General features: G+C 36.1%; 1 protein-coding gene across 1 annotated transcript in view; it reads right to left on the reverse strand.

The window, feature by feature from the left end:
* Window positions 1-18,656, reverse strand: part of LOC145684825 (uncharacterized) — a 40,177-nt gene continuing 21,521 nt past the window's right edge. The window contains exons 2-3 of the mRNA XM_081757192.1: window positions 13,093-13,205; window positions 1-939 (exon numbers count right to left, since the gene is read on the reverse strand). Of these exons, the coding sequence (XP_081613318.1) occupies window positions 207-939; window positions 13,093-13,205 (846 nt within the window). The 3' untranslated portion in view covers window positions 1-206. The remainder of the gene's footprint in view (window positions 940-13,092; window positions 13,206-18,656) is intronic.

Raw genomic sequence — 18,656 nt, forward strand, 5'->3', positions numbered from 1 at the left:
TTTGAATATAAAAAACACTATATATATTTACAATCTAATGATACAAAACAAATTGGAGTTGGTGGATATTATACGGTATAAACCACATAAATTAACTTCAATGTTCTTCATTTACTGGCAAATCCGATATAATTTTTAATAGAATGTTTGTTTGAATTGTATAAATAAGTCTTTTAACTTGCTTGCACTTTGATAAGACCATCACTTTAATAGTAGTAATTAGGTTCAGGTACCCGATAATATGCTGGATGGATATTGTATGGATTATAAGGTGACGGATTTGGATAAAACCTATAATCAAAATATGGTATAGATGGAGAGGGCTCTGCTTCCACAACTACCGAATCACGATCTGGATCTACGTATGGTCCATATCTTAGACCAGGATGGTATGCAAGAAATGGTTTATAAGCTTCTGGTATTCTTATAGCTTGGTCAAACGTTGGAAATTTTTGTTGATAGTGCTCTTGTTGTTTCGGAGGTTGTTTCTGTTGATAGTAGGTTGTCTTGTGGGGATTCCCTGCGCTGGGGTCGTCGTAGGGTACGTTGGTGGGTGCTGGGGCTTCTTGTGGAGGACCACTGGTGCTGCCACCTTGTTCCTCAGCTGGAGGATCTTGGTCATCTTCTTCATGTGTTTCTAGTTCTTCTACAATAGAATCTGGTCCTGTAGATGATGATGGGGGAGGTTTCTGAAGCTCTGGATATTCATTAAACGTTGAGAAATAATTCTGTATTCTTTGAACTATGGCTTCTATGAAGGGCGGGAACGGAGGTAACATAAAAATCTTAATCTGTCCATCGGGTGTAGTTGTTACAGCATACTGTGGTGGGGCGTACGGATCTGTGTAATAAGGCTGCGGAACCATAGGGCCTGGGCTCATAAATGGAGCAGCAGCAGCTAAAGCTCCATATGGTAAATGTTGTCTGTAATAGTAATACCTGCAAATATATAAAAAAAAAATCATATTAAAAAAAACATCTATGTACCTGTAGATCATCAACACACATTCAGAAGAACTCTTAAGGAATGCAGATGATATAGCCCTTGGATAAAGCGTATCTTAAAGTAAAGTATGAATTACACTAGTAATACAGAACTAGTACTGTAACATCAAATTTTACTATTCAGTGAATATTTACCCTTTATCACCACAGAGTAAGAACTTTTGGCTATTTGTGTGTTAATTCGTAACTCAAAGGACCATTTCATAAATAATCAATGCTTATTAATATTTTCCAAAAATAAGCAGGTCCTATCAAACATAACAATTAAACAAGATAATTAAATTAAAAGCCTTTGGTTTATAACTGTAATACAAAGCTACATGTGTAATAGTGTAGTTTTATTCTTTCATCGAAAGTTGTCACACTTAAACGAAAAACAACTATATATAGGAGATAGTCAAAAATATGGAAACACCTAGTATAACACCCTTTCAAACATGATTTGCGTCTGAATGGTAGGTGTCGCTGTGAAGCTGTGAACTGTAGATGTGTCAGTTACAGTTCAGCGACCGGTCTGTGCAGGTTATATTGAATCATGTCTGGGTTGAGAGAGTTTCAGAGGGTGCGCGTATGGTGGGAGCTTCCGTGACGAAAATATCGGAAATGTTTAGTGCATCAAGAGGTACAATCTCGAAGATCATGACTGTCTACGGGTGTTTCGAAAAAAAAAAAAAACACCTCAGTGAAGCACTGGCGTGGATGCAAGTGTGTGTTGCGTGTGTTGTGTGCATTAGGTAGGATTTTGACCAAACATATGATCACCAGGGCGCCAAAAGTCACAGGTGAGCTGAATACAGTGCTTACAACCCCTGTTAGCGTCGAAACAGTCAGAAGAGAACTCCACGAGCAGGGTATAATTATTCCCAATTACTCGTGACTGCTGATCATGCCGTTATACGGAGACAGTTTTGCAACGCCCATAAAAACTCGACAATGGAGTAGTGGAAGACTATCATCTGATCGGATGAATCTTCCTTTACATTGTTTCCAACTGCTAACCGAGTTTATGTGTGGAGAACGTCAATACAATCGTATGATACAGACTGTCTGTTACCGAGAGTAAAGCATGGCAGTGGTTCAGTGATGATTAGGGCAGCTATGACCTGGTATTCTGAAGAACGCATTATCACTCTGCATGGACATGTCACTGCCAAGGACTACGTAACCATTTTGAGTGACCAGCTGCAACCCATGGTGCAAACTTTGTTCCCAAATGGTAATGTCGTGTTTCAAGATAACAGGGCCCTATTCATACAACTCACATAGTCCAGAACTGCTTTGATTAGCACGAAGATAAAGTGTCACATCTGTCATGGCCTCCACAATCGCCAGATCTTAATATCATTGAGTCCTTGTGGTCAGTGTTAGAGACCAAGATGCGAGTCCGCTACCCACCACTGTCATCTCTACTACAACTTTCAGCTGCTTTGATGGGAGAATGGTACATCTCTTTGACACCATACGCGATCTGTATTTCTCCATTCCCTGTTAACTGCAGGCCGTTCTGCATGTCTTATATTGTCCTATTCACTATTAATAAAGGTAATGTGCAATTTTTCAGGTGTTTTCATATTTTCTCCATCCCCTGAACATACACACATTGCAAAGTTTTATATATTAACTAAAAAAACTCAGTGTAACGGGAAAATTGTTCTTCATTGATTTTGGGGAAATTTTGATTATAAATGCACACTCCACTTACTTTCCCTAACAGTTTGTGGTCAAGCTCAAAATTTTGTGGTCAATAAATCGGGAACCAAAGGTCTCCGCTTGATCAAATTTGAAATGCTAGCACACCTTAATAAACTTATGTGGAACCATAATACGTATGCAACATTGCTACGGTGTACAGGCCTTTGGCTCTTGAGTTATTTGCTAAAAACTTGTAATTTGAACTCAAACAAGTCGAAACCCAAACTTCGATGGGAAATAATTCGATAGCCAAAAATTTGAACTTTTATAGTATTTCATTTGTGTACTAAGCTCACAAAGGTCTTCCACTATGCCAAAAATAATACAGACCAGCTGAGTTCCATCATTGCGTGTAGTGAATATTTTCCTTGTAAAATTTGGTTACGTCCAAATTCTAACTTTGATGGCCAATAATTAGAGAACCAAAGGACACTACATGGTCATACGTATCTGATTAGCTTAATGGGCATTTTAATTATTATATTGGGCTGGATTTTGGTTCTGCGGTTATTAGCCATCAAATTAAGATTTGGACTCATAGAAAAGTAAATTCTAATCCTAATTTTGTTGGCCAATAATTCGAGAACCAAATGAACTTACATAACCATTTGTGACATGGTTGACTTCGATGACAGTGGGCATATGAATTATTCTGCTGTGCAGGATTTTGGTTCTGCAGTTTTTAGCCACCGAATTTAGAATTTGGTCTTAGAGAAAAGTAAGTCCAAACGCCAAAACTAAGTTCAAACCCTAACTTTGTTGGCCAATAACTCGAAAATCAAAGGATCCTATATAATCATTTGTCATATGGTTGACTTTGATGAGTTTAATGGGCATTTTAATTATTATGTTATGCAGGATTTTGGTTCTGCAGTTATTGGCCATCAACTTTAAGATTTGGACTTAGAGAAAATTAAGTCCAAACGCCAAAAGTATGTCCAAACATTAACTTGTAGGCCAATAACTCGAGAGCCAAAGGACCCTACATAATCATTTGTGTCATGGTTGGCTTTAACAAGCTTAATGGCCATATGAATTATTATGTTGTGCAGTATTTTGGTCCTGCAGTTATTGGTCACCAAATTTAAGATTTGGACTTACAGAAAGGTAAGTCCAAACGACAAAAAGTAAGTCCAAATCCCAATTTCGATTGTCTATAACTTGAAAATCAAATATCTACTGCCCATAATATATCGTATGCTTTCTCAGCTTATAATCTACCGCCATACCAAATTTGATCAAAATTACATAGATGAGTTTCATCAATTGCGTGAAATTTCTTGATTTTACTAAGATTAAACTCCATTTTAATGGCCAATAACTCGAAAACCAAAGGTCTACCTATACACTATAATATTTCGCATTGAGTTAGCAAATGTACCAAGATCTCGACGTCTGCCACTGTACCAAGTTTGATCAACAAAAGAGGAGTTTTACCGATCGCAGTTTATTGAATTCCCTTGATTTCTCTAAGTTCACGCCTAAATTTGATTGGCAGTTACAGAAGAAATCAAGATCTATATAACTTAAAATTTCGTTTGTGTACGTAGTTTGACAAGATCATTCACAATACCAAGTTTAGTCCAGATCGGAATAGTATCGTCAATACCATGCGATATAAACTACTTCCGGTTTGAATAGTGGGTTAGGGAAAAAGATGGTAAGTATTTTTTAGAACACAGAATTGATTTCATAAAACAGCTTCCAGAGATATTTTAGCGTTTTTTCTCTGTGTAAATCAATATTGAAAACATAAATCGTAGTGGATTTCCGGTTTAATAGAAACCTAAGAAGGGAAATGAAATGTATTGTTGAGAGGTTTAATCGATTTCAGGAAATAGTTTCTCTCTATCTATTACAGTTTTTACACTACAGCAGTCGTTAAAAGCGAAAGTGGCTGATTCCTTAGACCTACTTCAGGACGCTTAATTGATTGGAGTTAACCTCTTCTCGCCCTGTTTCCGTTTCCGTTCTACTATAACAATCAACGTAAAAACCAGAAGTGGTTAGTTTTGTCCAGTTCCGGTTTTAAGAGGGAGATTATATGGTGAAATATATTCCTACAGTACGTAACTGACTGCAGAAAACCGCTTCCCGCTACACACTTTCTCGGTTTGAATAAAAGATTACGAGGGAAAATAGTACCTATTCTTACTGTTAGAACACTGAATTGATTTCATATAACCGCTTAGTATTTTTGCTCTATGTAGATCAATATTGAAACCGGAAGTCGAAGGGATTTCAACCATTTCCAGCATAATAGAAACTTGGACCGAAATGAAAAGTATTGTTGAGATGCTGAATCGATCTCAGGAAACTGCTTCAACCTATTACCGTTTGTACTATATAGCAATCAACATTAAAACCGGAAGTACCTTGTTTCTGCCACTCTACAGCGATCACAGTCAAAAACGGAAGTGGCTTGTTTCTGCCACTACTGGTTTTAATAGAGATTAGCGTGGAGATGGAAGAATATTTTCTTGGGACACTTAATTGTTTGCAGAAAGCCGCTTTTTGCTGCCTGTTACCGTTTTAACTCTAGAAAGATTAAGTTATAATCGGAAGTGGTTGATTGTGTCACTTCCGGTTTCAGTATAGAGGATAGATTAGAAATGGGATAAGTTTACTGGAAACTTAATTGAAATCGCTTTAGCTATCTATTAAGGTTTATATTATAAGAAGAGTTGTTGATTTCTTCCACTTTCGGTGAATACAGAGTTAAGAGAGAAGATGGCACCTATCCTTAGAATGTTAAATCGATTAAAAAAAAAAAAAAAAAAAAAACAACTCTTGTCGCAATCTTTTATCGTTTTTGCTCTATGTAAATTAATATTGAAACCAGCAGTAGTAGTGATTTTCTACCGGTTCCAGTTTTAATATAAAGTTAAAGATGGAGATTTACCGTAATCTTTACATGCTTAGACAATTGAAAAAAAAAAAAACATCACTCACTCTATACATTACCATTTTTGCTCTAAAGCAGACATTATAATACCAGAAATTGTTAATTTCTATCACTTCTGTTTAGAGTATCGGCTCTGAAAAAGAAAAGAACTTTTTTCCTAACTTTCGACCCTCTACAATTTTAGCAAATTTAATAGTAATTGGTCAAGTAGTTCTTAAAATTTTGTATTTTCCGGAAGGACAGATAGGCAGATGTGGTAAATTTATAAGCAAACTGCTTATAAATTAATAAGGATAGACTAGCATATGATAATTACAAAGAAATTAACCTTAGACTTGCTGGCGACATTCCCATTCTGACGGTATTACGTGAGTGAATTTAGGAAGGGGGCGTAAGCCATGAATAACACAATGTTTGTGGAGACATTCCCATGCTAACGGTATTAGGTGAGTGAATTTATGAAGGGAGAGTGAGTAACCAGAGATTTGCTAAGGTCCGGAAGTCTAGTTTGTGTAACCACCACAGAAAACATTGCCCCTGTTCAGGTCCTGGTCATGGGAAACAGAAGGATAATTGTTGAAAATACCTGTGACCTTACAGGATTCTCTTATAGCATCATAGAAAGAATTTTGACGCACCACTACCACTTGAAGTTGTTAGTTATTCCTAGTTTCACATTGGGAACCTTGACAGCTGGAAGAAGAGAAGGTCTCTTCGATAAGATTTTTTTTTTTTAAGTATAAAAACATCTTAGAGATTTCTCATCAACCCTGCTCTCTTGAACTATCCGTAATTATCACTTCCTGCTATCTAAACTGAAGAATTCGTTGCAAGGAAGATGTTTTGAGTCCAGAAGTTTCATTTTCCAGCGTCTAGAACATACCCCCACGAAAAGGATTTCTCAGAGGCTTTAAATAAGATACAACAATGTGATAGCAAGATTCCAGTGGTATGTAAATGTAAACGACGATTGTGTTGAAATGTGATAGAAAGGTTGCACCCAAACATTGAACATAACCAAAGTTATATGTAAATGGCACATACTTTTTGGAACTCATCTTGTATGAAATTGAATACTACACTATCAGTTGAATTAGTAATAATAGTTAGTAAAAGATGTTCATTATTTTTTTTCACTTTTTTGTTCCAAAATAATGCATAATTAAAAATAACAGTAAATTTTTTCTGTCTAATTCTCTAGTAATTGTAAAATTCTATTAGGTAAATTAGTTAATACTTTCGAAATGGTCTTAATTCTTTTCTATTTCTTTGTCTAAGCGTACCGACGCCATAATTATTTTGAAAAAGTTCTTTGACAATAATCATTTTATGGATAGTACACATTTCATTTTCCAAGTACTAAATAAATAATTACTCAGGGAAATTTTGGTGCAGTCTCAGAAGGAATGCTTTGCTTGATTTCAGGCAGTTCCAAGATCATATCGTATGTGCATTGATTCAAAATGTAAAAAATATAATAATAGTAATAATCTTTTTCACATAATATTTGTGAATTTCTTCCACTGTCAGAGTACAATGGGATTCTAGATAACGCTCACCCAACAACAACGTAGCTGGTGAGTATCGGAATTTGGAGAAAACAAACCGAATTGTGACTGTAAAGCATGCTTTCAATCGCAAAATTTAATTTAGATCCTTACCGACTTTACTTTGAAGTAGGGCAACACTTTTATAGAAATCCTTCCCCGCTGATCTAGTGGCTAGCGCGTGGGCTTTTTGGTCCATGTGCTTCCAGCTTCGATCCTCAGTGGAAGAGCACAGAAAAAAATAATTTCCAATCATTCACTGCCATTAATCTCCTTTAGCCTGAAGAACATAACCCCGAAACGTTAAACTAAAATTTTATTTCGCTTTCATCCAATTTTATTGAAAGAGAATATGCCTAACTCTAGTCCAAGGGGACTCTGTTTCGATCCTACCCCATGTAAGTTTGTGGTGAACAATATCGTGTCCATGTGTTTTCAAGAGATTCTTCCGTTTCCTGGTGCATTCCTGTTTGCCAATTATCTAAAAAAAAAAAAAAAAAAAAAAAAAAAAAAAAAAAAAAAAACCTTTCATTAATCATTTCTCTCCCTTAGTCTGCAGAGAATAATCGTGAGACGTCAAACTAAAAATTATTCATCAGTGATAAGAGAAAAGAGATTTAGACAACCATTTACCCCAAGAAATTAAGGCGCAGAGTTTAGGGATGCGCACGAAACAAGTTGAGCCAGGATTTTCCTGACAAAATTCGAGCCGAGACACGACTCTTCCAATAGAGAAATATACATTTTTCGAGTCGAGACATCACTTTTACAGCACATTTTCGAGACGAGATAGCCACAAATCTTGTCTCGTGTGCATCCCTAGCAGAGTTAGCTAAGAACTACAAGACCAGCAAATCACGGGAAGAAAGTTCTTGAAATGTTTCCGTTTTCACCCTCACAATCTGCAATTGGTGGTCCGAAAGTTAACTTGAGTTTTGGGAAAATCTCCAAATAACATGATTGAACAAGATCATGCTCAACAGTGAGGTGATTTTTCACTGAAATAACAGGCATAGGTCTAATATAAGGATATGGAGAAATAAGAATCCATGGAAATTTGAATGAGACTCTCGGTAAATTAATTTGTATCGTGCCGTTACAGAGAGTGTGTCTCTTTCATTGAAGAATTAAGCGTTCAAAGTCACGTGAGAGTGCAATCCAATTTGCAGTTGAGAGTTGTGACTTCCAATTTCAGCAAAATAAGGCACTGCTGCATTGTCAGCAAATATCTTGATGGTCACTTGCGAACAGACAAATTAATCATGCTGGAGAAAATTACCTGTTGTTCTGGTAGTGGCCCATAAGTCACCGGACGTAGATGTTTGTGCTTTTTTTCCCTTTTGTGAGAACGTGAGGATAGAGTAGATGTATCTCAATTACCAGCAACCCTGTATGAGCTGAGGGAAAGCAGCAACCACGAATGAACTTCAAACTCGATCACGATACGCTAATCTGTCTGGTACGAGCTAAATCATCGTATCGATGTTTGCAAAATAACAGAATATGATAATAAAGAACGCACATGAAGTATGCCAACTGAAACTTATGACTTAATGCGCTGTAGCCACCAATTTCTAAGAATATTTCAATATAGTTACATTCTAGTATGTCTTCTGAAAATCGTGGAATTTAATGCTAATTCTGCATTTATTTTTGATTTCTGCATTTAAAAAAAAAATGTCTCACAATTGTGCACCGAGGTTAAAGGAATAGGTAATGAGATAAATAATAATGATGGAATGACGAAAGTGGGAGGAAACGAGACAATTCCGATAAAACCCAGGCACTGGTTTTTGTCTACCACAAAGCCTACTTGGCTGGAGCTGTTATCAAACCAGGTATCCCAGGCACCAGAGTTGAGCGTTCTTCCACTGAGCAGTGGCGTAACTACAACGGAGCGAATGGAGCAGTTGCTCCAGGGAGCAAGGGCGAAAAAAAGAAAAAAAGATTACGGAAAATTGTACCTTATGCAAAGAACGTTTGAAAACATTTCAAAAGGTACGCTTTGACTAACTATTAGCAGTGAATTCGCAACAGCTAACATCGGGGGCTGATCCAGGATTTTTGAGGGGAGGAGGTCTCAAAAATAAACTAGAGACATTTTTAGATATTTAGTTCGCTAACTGAAAATGGGGACTCCAGTGCTTCATAATACGCATTTATCTTTGCCCTTCTGGCGGCAGCATTGAGCAAAGCCATGTTGTTCAACACGAGAGAACCCAGGATTACCTTTGAAAACTCAGTTTTTATAACCACCTTTTCATTATTGTATTATTTTATTTTATTATTATCATTGTTTTTTATTAAATTCTATTAAGTACAGTAAACCATTCTTAGTTTACATGAACAATATTCATATTAAGAACGTATGTAGTGATAACTTAGGAAAGAGATAAGTATAATCTTTAGGTTTCTTAATAAAAATAACTTTGTATATATATAACGCAGCAACTGAATTGCGTGATCCATGGGGCTGGTATGAGTAAATCGATGATCGATCGATCCAAGGCGTAGTAAAACTAATCTCTTTCCAGCCTTAGAAAAAAGTGGATGTAAACAAACCCACCTGACTACCAGTGGATCGATGACCACTGATTAATTGTTGGTCTCACTGCACTAATATCCTACCGCAATATAATCCCTACTAAAACAATAATTTCAAATGAAAATAACCGAATTTATCCTGTATTTTGTGATAATAAGCGCAATATATATAATATTTAACAACAGATGTAGCTTTATTTCAACCTCACCCGTCCTTGGACATATAGTATTTACTGCGCATGCGTATGCGTTCGCGCGCCGATCCGACTTATTTGAAATTGTAGAATACAGAGAGTTCCATGGCGAAAAAGTGTTACAATAATCCACCTTTCTCTCGTGTTGTAAAACACGAAAAATAACAACAGGAACATAGGCAATCTCGTTTATATAACGATTTAAGAAAATATGTATTTCCAACATAACAGTAGTCAGTGTCAGTGCGTTAATTATATACAAACCAACAGAGCCTTACACTTTGGAAATTATGCGACGACAATAAGCTAGCAGCAGATCTTGCTGTTTACGTCTCTCGCTGCCGAAGCACGTGTGAGCCGCGGAGTAATACATTTCGCTTTGTTTACATCTACTTTGTTCTAAGGCTGAAAAGACTATAGTTATAGTCCAGTCAATTTAGGTGAAAAAAGTGCTAAACATCAAACCAGTTGTAAAAGAAATAAAGTAAGGTGTTTTAGACTTGGAATAATGTCATCAAAAACATATCAAAAATCTAGAGAAATCCAAGCATGGGAAAGCCGCCATATTGGATTTACTCTCCAAATCTATAAAATGCAATTATTGCTCAAATTAATTTCAAGTTTGTATCGAATAGAAAGTTTTTGGAACTAAGATCGTTATTTTAATCCATTTTCAAACATTTTAACCAGTAACAAGAGAGGTATTTGAGAAAGGTATTTGATATGTTTGTTGAGGTCTTTTTCTTCATTATAGTACCTCACAGTTTTTTTTTATTTGTTACCGCTGTTAACATACATTCGTTTTCTTTTTGTTTCAGATGTTGATTATTTTGAGCTGTTGAGCTGTTTAATTATCATGAATGAGAATTTAATTGTGAAATATGCCTTTGTGAGAGGTATGGGTTCATTCCTTGATTTCTTGTACAGAGCTCAACAATGCCATGCAATAGTTCACTACTGTCTTGTATAATACCAGTGAACAACACAAAGAAACTTCATACATCAGACAAGAGACTCCTTAGTTACCAAGAAAATCTTGACATCTTCTATTAGATCGAAGCCCATTTATTCCTGATGAACCCTTGTGTAGTTTGGGATCAGGAGTCGTTGCTCATAATAATGTCAACATTGACAAAGCAAAAGAAGCTGGTGATCTAATTGTCCAGTCCGTGCAAGGTCAGAACATTTGAAATTTTTCATTCAAACGAAATTTACAGGCTGTTACTATGGGATGAATAATGTTAAAGTAGGTCAAGATGTCGTCAATATTGACCCACAATTGCTATTCCAAAGACTTGCTTTTGTTTCTGAAAAACAGAACATAGACAAGAGGAGTACATTCAAGTATGAACTTCGCAGCTATTCAGCATCTTTGTTGATTCGATTCTTCCACGGAAAGTAAACAAATAGGTTCTGGCCATGACCTTGGGCCAAGGTGGAGAAATGTCAAATGTCTACAGCAGAAACACCAAGGTGCTTTACTACATCGATTATCATTGTCTGCTGATATGCTGTTCTCAAACATCTGTAATAGCTATACAAAGTATGTTCTGAAAGGTATGGCAAATCGTTGTGATTGTGTTTGATGGATATTTGGATGGTTTTTCCATTAAGGATGCAACTCGTATTAGGAGTAGCGAAAGTAAAAGTTTCTCTAATGTTTTATTTTCTTTGGACATGAAACTGACAATGAAGAAAGATTTATTTCTGTCAAACAAAACGAAACAATTTCGTTTCTTTTATTGATGATGATGATTATGCTTAGTGAAAGCTTTAAAAGTGTTGGATGTCAGACAATACATGCAAGAGGAGGCGCAGACATTCTGATCGCCTAGACAGCAGTTCATGCGTCTGAACAAAGTGATGTTATTGCAGACGACATTGATGTCCTGATACTCCTATGTTTCTATGTTAAAATGGAAAGTAAAAATTATTCTTCAAACCAGAACCAAAGTGTTTTGCAACCAACATCCGAGAATGGAATATTTAATCTGCAAAGTCGTTATTAGGATTAAATGTCTGCAGTGGCTTGCTTTTTATTCTTGCGATTTTGAGATGTGATACCACGTCACAGTTGTTTGAGATTGGCAAAGGCAAAGGTTTAACGGGGATAATGAAAAATACGTCATTTATGGAGTATGCTGAAGTATTCAAAATGCAAACAGTCTGAAAGAAGACGTAATTGTTATCGGGGAACATGCTATTTGTGCCATGTGTGGACGAAAGACATCTGATACCTTAGATGAACTCAGATACAGATGTTTCAGTACAACAGTTAACAAAAATATGGTTCAAGTTGTTCAAGCCCAGTCACTACCACTGACTTTAGCTGCTTCTAAATTGCATAGCTTACGGATCTACTACCAAGTTCAGGATTGGAAAGGGAATACATCTCTTCAACATGAGGAGCAGTTTCAAAGTGAGCAACTTCTTTCAGTACTAACTGATTATCCACCAGCACGACTAGCTCTGGAATGCTAGACAGATGTAAATGCAAGACAAATTGCAGTACTTCAAGGTGCTCATGCAGAAAGCATGGTTTGGTATGTTCATCAGTTCGCAGTGAATGTCATAGTATACTCTGCAGTAACAACAGTACAGAAGATAGTGTATACGACGATGGTGTTTCTGATGGAGAGTGATAATGTTGGAAATGGCAGCAGAGTCTTACTTGTGTTACTTTCTTCTGTTTTGTTAGTATTTTCAAAGAGTGTCTAGTAATTTAAACGAGTCTGTACAAGTTTAACCATCTCTTGCAAACACTAATACCGTATCCTTATAATGTTCTTGTAATAAATGGAATATTAATAGAAACACAATTAGATGATTCCTGGTTCAAAAAGCTATCTATTTGATATATATTTCATATAAATTGGAGCAAAATAAAAAATTTCTAGATTTTGAGAGTGAATTCAATATGGTGACCAATATGGCGGCTTTCCCCTACTTGGATTTTTCTAGACTTTTGATATGTTATTGGAAATATTATTCCAAGTCTTTAAAAAAAACTTACTTTATTTCTTTTACAATTAGTTTGATGTTTTCACCTAAAATGACTGGACTATTATGCCGCTGCCACTGAGTGACCGCGGCTGTTTCTTTCAATGTATTCTTTTCAATATAGAAAAATTGATTGCACAGCAGAATTAAATACTTGAATTTTTATTTCGAGAATATTAAGTAATTTGCATAATGATTTTCTTACCTTTGTAAGTCTGTCGCAGTGATTACATTAGGTCCATAATTGAACGGATAATAAGGATACCTAAAATATCTGGCCTCAGATAAGCAAATGATGAGCGCTATCACCAAACAAATCTGAAAAAATAATAAGCAGATTGTAATTTCAAATGTTAAAGTTACAAAATACACACAATACTTAAAAGCGGGAAGCATTTTTGCCGATCCCAAACGTTTCAGTGTATTATTTTCGCACGCTACCTAGCCAGCTGTTTTAAGTTGATCATATAAAGTGTACAAAAAAATTTGGGCAAGTCTTTAATTTGCCCATTTGATGTCGAAAACAGAGCCCAAACAAGCCCTTCCTACTACTATTAACCCGTTAATGCTTCTAATCCGTTCCTACTACTACTACTACTACTACTACTATTATTATTATTATTATTATTATTATTATTATTATTATTATTACCGGTACTACTGCCACTACTAATACTACTACTATTACTACTACTAGTACTACTTCTTTTACTATGGATCCGTGTAGTAAAACTGCAAACTTATTTTAATGAAAAAAGTGTTACGAAAATTTAAAAAAATTCCCTTGGGCCGGGTTTGAACCCACACCAAAAACGACTTTAATTATAATAACGTGTTGCGCTAGCATGCTCGGCTATGAGGGCCGATAGTACTTAGCGTTTACTTTCTGCTATATTTTAGGTCATGATTCTTGATGTCCTATCAGTATTGGCCAATAAGAACAGAGGATATCTGAAACGTTTGGGATCCGCGAATATGCAAGCGGGAATGATGTTAATATGATTTTAATGCCATTCTGGGACGTATTAATCGATCTTAATTGCGAATTTCACGATTTTTGTATGTTATTTTTTATACCGTAATTACACAACTGCTATGAGCAATTTATAAGGTTTTATTTTAATTCATAATTATTCCCAGCAATCACTAACGTACTATATCTAGCAAATCGAATGCATTTACCAAGAGAACATTAAACTGTCAATGTAATTGCTGTTACAGGAACGATGTATGCCGCTTTCGAATTGAAGAGCGCGTCGCAAGTAGTATGAGAAACGTTGTTAGAAGTGTATGTATCACCATTCATAGAAGGCAAAGGACGATAGGCACAAATATGAATTAAAGTTCCAATTATAGGAACAATTGTAAACAATTTAAACTAGTGAGTTTACCGATGCAGAAAAAATCGTCCTTCATTGATTTCAATAACTTTCCTATTAAGGTCTAACAATTAGTGATTTCCCCCCTAAAAATCCATACTCTAATTCTAATTGTTCTTAATTCGGTAACCAAATGTGTGGACACAAAGTACTTTATAATACATACGTGTTAAGGAAGTAAAGGTCTACCACGATTCTAAATTTGGGCAAGGTAAGTTGAATTTCATAGATAAGTACAATAAGAGAAGAAAGTCAATAATTACCCATACTTTCGCAATAACTCTCTTTATGTAACTGCCAACTGCCATCGCATATTATATGGTTATGCTGTTATGGCAATGCCACAGAAATTTGATCTTAATTGCTCCATTTTTCTTTTTACTATTGCTAAACGAATATGGCCGCTCCGCTGGCAGCGTGCACGAAGGAAGAACAGAGAGTAGTTATAAATGCGACAAAAGCAATCTCTTCAACAATAGATTTGCCGTTTGGTGTGAATTGCTGGCTTCAAAGTGTTGGCAAGTAAATCATTGTGTCTTGCACTATTCAGTTTACGCTCTTCGTTCAGTTAGTCCCCCAATATACACTTTTTGAAAACCTTTAATGCTTACGGTTGTGGAATGAAGAAAGTGGGAGAAAATGGGAGAACCCACACGCACGGTGTTTGTATACCACAAAGTTCACTTGGCGCGAGCTGGGACCCCATGCACCAGAGGTGAACGCTTTACAACTGAGTCACAGCGGCCCCTACATCTTTTTTAATCCACAAACATGGTTAGTATCATTTTCCTAAGAAAGTATGAGTCTTCAATTTATTTTTCATTAGTGATTCATAGTATTTTCACTCTATACTTCTTCTTTGGATTCTGGCACATAAAAAGGAACCAGGGGCGTGATTTGAGAGGACAGGGAAGGCAATTGCTCTTCTGAATTTGAGAAACGCATACTTTTTATTAAACTATACTAACAAGAAACGTGAAACTCTTCTGTCGAATGGAAGTCTTCTCCCTTCCTCTCCTAACAAAATCTGAAATGACGCTATTAAGAGGAGCCCACAATCATCGTAATATATTGAGTGTCTGATGAATTTTGGTCACTGACACTTTCAAACCAGAAAAATCAAATCGATGTCCTCCGTTGATCCTTGATGCACAATCCCAGCTTAGCGGTCTTGTTCTACCTCCAACAGAAGAATGAAATTGGAGCAATGAAGATCAAACTTTCGTACCACTACCACAAAAGCATAATCTTAAAACATGCGAGGGCAGAACGTAATACATACAGTAGAAAGAGTTTTGGCAAAAGTGCGGACATTATTTTTCCTTTTCCTCCTATACTGTTCTTTTAATTTATTTCCTTTTTCCAGTAAAATCAAATGAAGAAACACTACATAATAGAAATATTTAGATATTAAATACTTTTGACTCTTGGAAAAAAATATCTAGATTTTACTTCCTTATAATGGCGATTTGGAAGAAAATAAAAATATTTGCACTTATTAATTGCCTTCAACTTCAGCCTTTGTCCTATAACAGCACGTGTTAGTCAGTAAATTTGATGCGAAAGTCACAAAAATCCACCCCCCACCCGTGACATATTTTCGGGAACGGCGTTCCGCTTCAACTAAAAACACAGATTAAGAAGTATTTACAGTATCTGGAGACAAAATCTTTTAAGCTGTGTAAAGAGTTTCAGATAGATATCTTAAGGTTGAAACATGTCCAAAATGACCTATAGTGGTCTTGATTCCACTAAGCACTGAATGCGCCAAATTATCGCCGTTTCTTAAATCTTCAGAAATTGTATTCAATTTCAATATAAAAGAAATATAACTTGAATTACTGTTGAATTTGAAACTATGGTCTCAGCTATAGGTATTTAAGTCAAAATTAGCGATTGAAAAATATCTGGAATGAAGACTTCAAATAAATAATGAAACTTTTCTCCTTAATTTTGATTTGGTAACATCGTGTCCGTATGTGTTTTCGGGGTACGATAACTACAATTTCCTCCCACTTTCTCATTTCACTAGATCTTCCATCATCATACATTTACCTTAAACATCTGTCTCCCTGACCCTAATGAGCATAATTATGGAACTTTAAACTGAAAGAGTTAATTTTATTTTGATATTATTTGATTTTGAGTTTAACTACCTTTTCAACAGCAAGGATCTAGAGCTTAACGCAGGAGGATCCGAACCACATGAGCTGTCACCGGGAATTGAACCCAGGTTTTCCATTCAAAACGCTAACCACTTGGCAATGCGGAAGCTCTTTTCTCCTTAATAATGACACCGATACGCTTCGAAGAATCGCTATGTGTTAAAACTACAACTTCAGAAGAAGTAAAAAACATTCCAAACTCTTACTGTCAAATACAAGGAAGTACTTGAAAAACACAATAAAATTGGTTCTGCTATATCTATTATGCACGGGAGAGTGTTGTAGCTTTCTCCAACAATATTATAGAGGATCAATGTGTACGTGATGAGAACTAGAAGCCTTTAATTTCAATATACAGTATTACACTAGTTAACAAATTTAAACTTTTTGTTTGTTACATGAGAAAATTCACCTGATCTTAAAGGAACTTTTTGCGCTGAATTCGAATATACACTCGGTTTCTCTCCATCCCGTACAGTTTTCCCGTAACAGAGGGATTTTCGGGAAATTCCCTCAAAATTTTCCCTTTTTCAGATATTTTATTCCCCTAACTCCTGTCCCCTTACATATAGTAACATAGAAATTATACCTAAGTATACCTTGATTTATATTTAATAAACCCTAAAAGTTTCGTAAAAATCGCTTTGTTCTTTCTAGAGAAATAAATATATTTGTATGTATACTGTGTGCACTGTTTATTGCACCTGATAGTAATGCTTTCATATCTCCTGAGTTGGGGTAAAAACGATTTGCTTTATTACTACACACACAGATATAAAAATGAATATTTACAATAGTCAACAACACACTTGTATTGCTCTCTGTAAATTAGAAACGTGTATACAAATAGAATGTACTTCCAACGTATATTTTTTTTAAACGTACAGTATAGGTATATCTTAATACGTATATATACAATTCTCCAAATTTTTTCCGTTTTGTTCATTAAATGGTTATCAATATTTGTTATCAAATGTAACAGAATGCAAAAGAAAGAAAGAATGGAATACAGACTCATTGTTGACAACAATGAACTAATGCAGTCTGAATTTTCCACTACGGTATCGTTTCCCCCTCCCCCCGCGCATTTCTTTCTTTCTTGTGTTCTTGACACCTGGTGAGGGAGTTTTGTACATTTTTATATTGACGTGTGGTTTAACACTACTTCACTTTCAAAGTTGTCTTTGCTGCTAAGAGTGCTTTCATGTTTGATCTTAACGGCATTATATCCAACTAAGACCAGAAGTTTAGTTTGGGATCAGTACAATGGCGTCAAGAGGACGGCGTTCGTGTGTTAACTCACCAAATAGTTTTTGTTATGTGTGTGGCCAGTTTGTAGTGAAAGGACAGTGTAGATCCATTATGCCATCGGTGAAACTAGCCTATTATATATATTTCGGATGTCGTGTGGGAGATCAGGACAAAACTTGGGCACCCAACATAATTTGTGCGTCGTGCTACGTCACTTTACTTGCATGGGCCAAAGGGAAACGGAGGTTCATGAAATTTGCTGTACCAATGGTGTGGAGAGAACCCACCAACCATCTGGATGATTGTTATTTTTGTCTCACAGTAGTTAAGGGACATTCTTAAAAAAAAAAAAGCAAATACACAATAAGTTATCCCAACGTTAAATCCGCAATTAGACCTATTCCGCACGGGGATGAACTTCCACTTCCCTAGCCCTCTACCAACTGGGAAGAGATATGGCCAAAAGACTCTGATGATGATCATGACCTTGATGAACCATCGACATCAACATGTACATCCAAGGATCCAACGTTCATCCCTGACTGTGTTCGCGAGCCACATTTCATCCGGCAATGTGAACTTAATGACCTAGTCCGTGATTTGCACCTGACAAAACAAGAGGCGGAACTTCTGGGATCAAGGCTCCAGCAGTGGAACTTATTGGATGCAGAAACGAACATATCAGTGTACAGGAAAAGGCATGTTCAATTTTCAAGCTATTTCTCAATGCAAGATAATGTGTGCGTATGTACGGATATAAATGGGTTGATGGCGGAGCTAGGAATTCCTTACGTTCCAGAAGAATGGAGGTTATTTATCGACGCGTCAAAGGTCAGCCTTAAAGCTGTCCTTTTACATAATGGAAATAAAAAACCTTCTATACCACTTGCGCACTCAGTGAAGATTAAGGAATCCTATGACACCATGTCAACTTTGCTAAATCTTATACATTACAAGGACCATTGTTGGCAAAT

The sequence above is a fragment of the Thermobia domestica genome, chromosome 5 (genome assembly GCF_964235325.1).
Source record: "Thermobia domestica chromosome 5, izTheDome1.hap1.1, whole genome shotgun sequence".
Lineage (NCBI taxonomy): Eukaryota > Metazoa > Arthropoda > Insecta > Zygentoma > Lepismatidae > Thermobia > Thermobia domestica.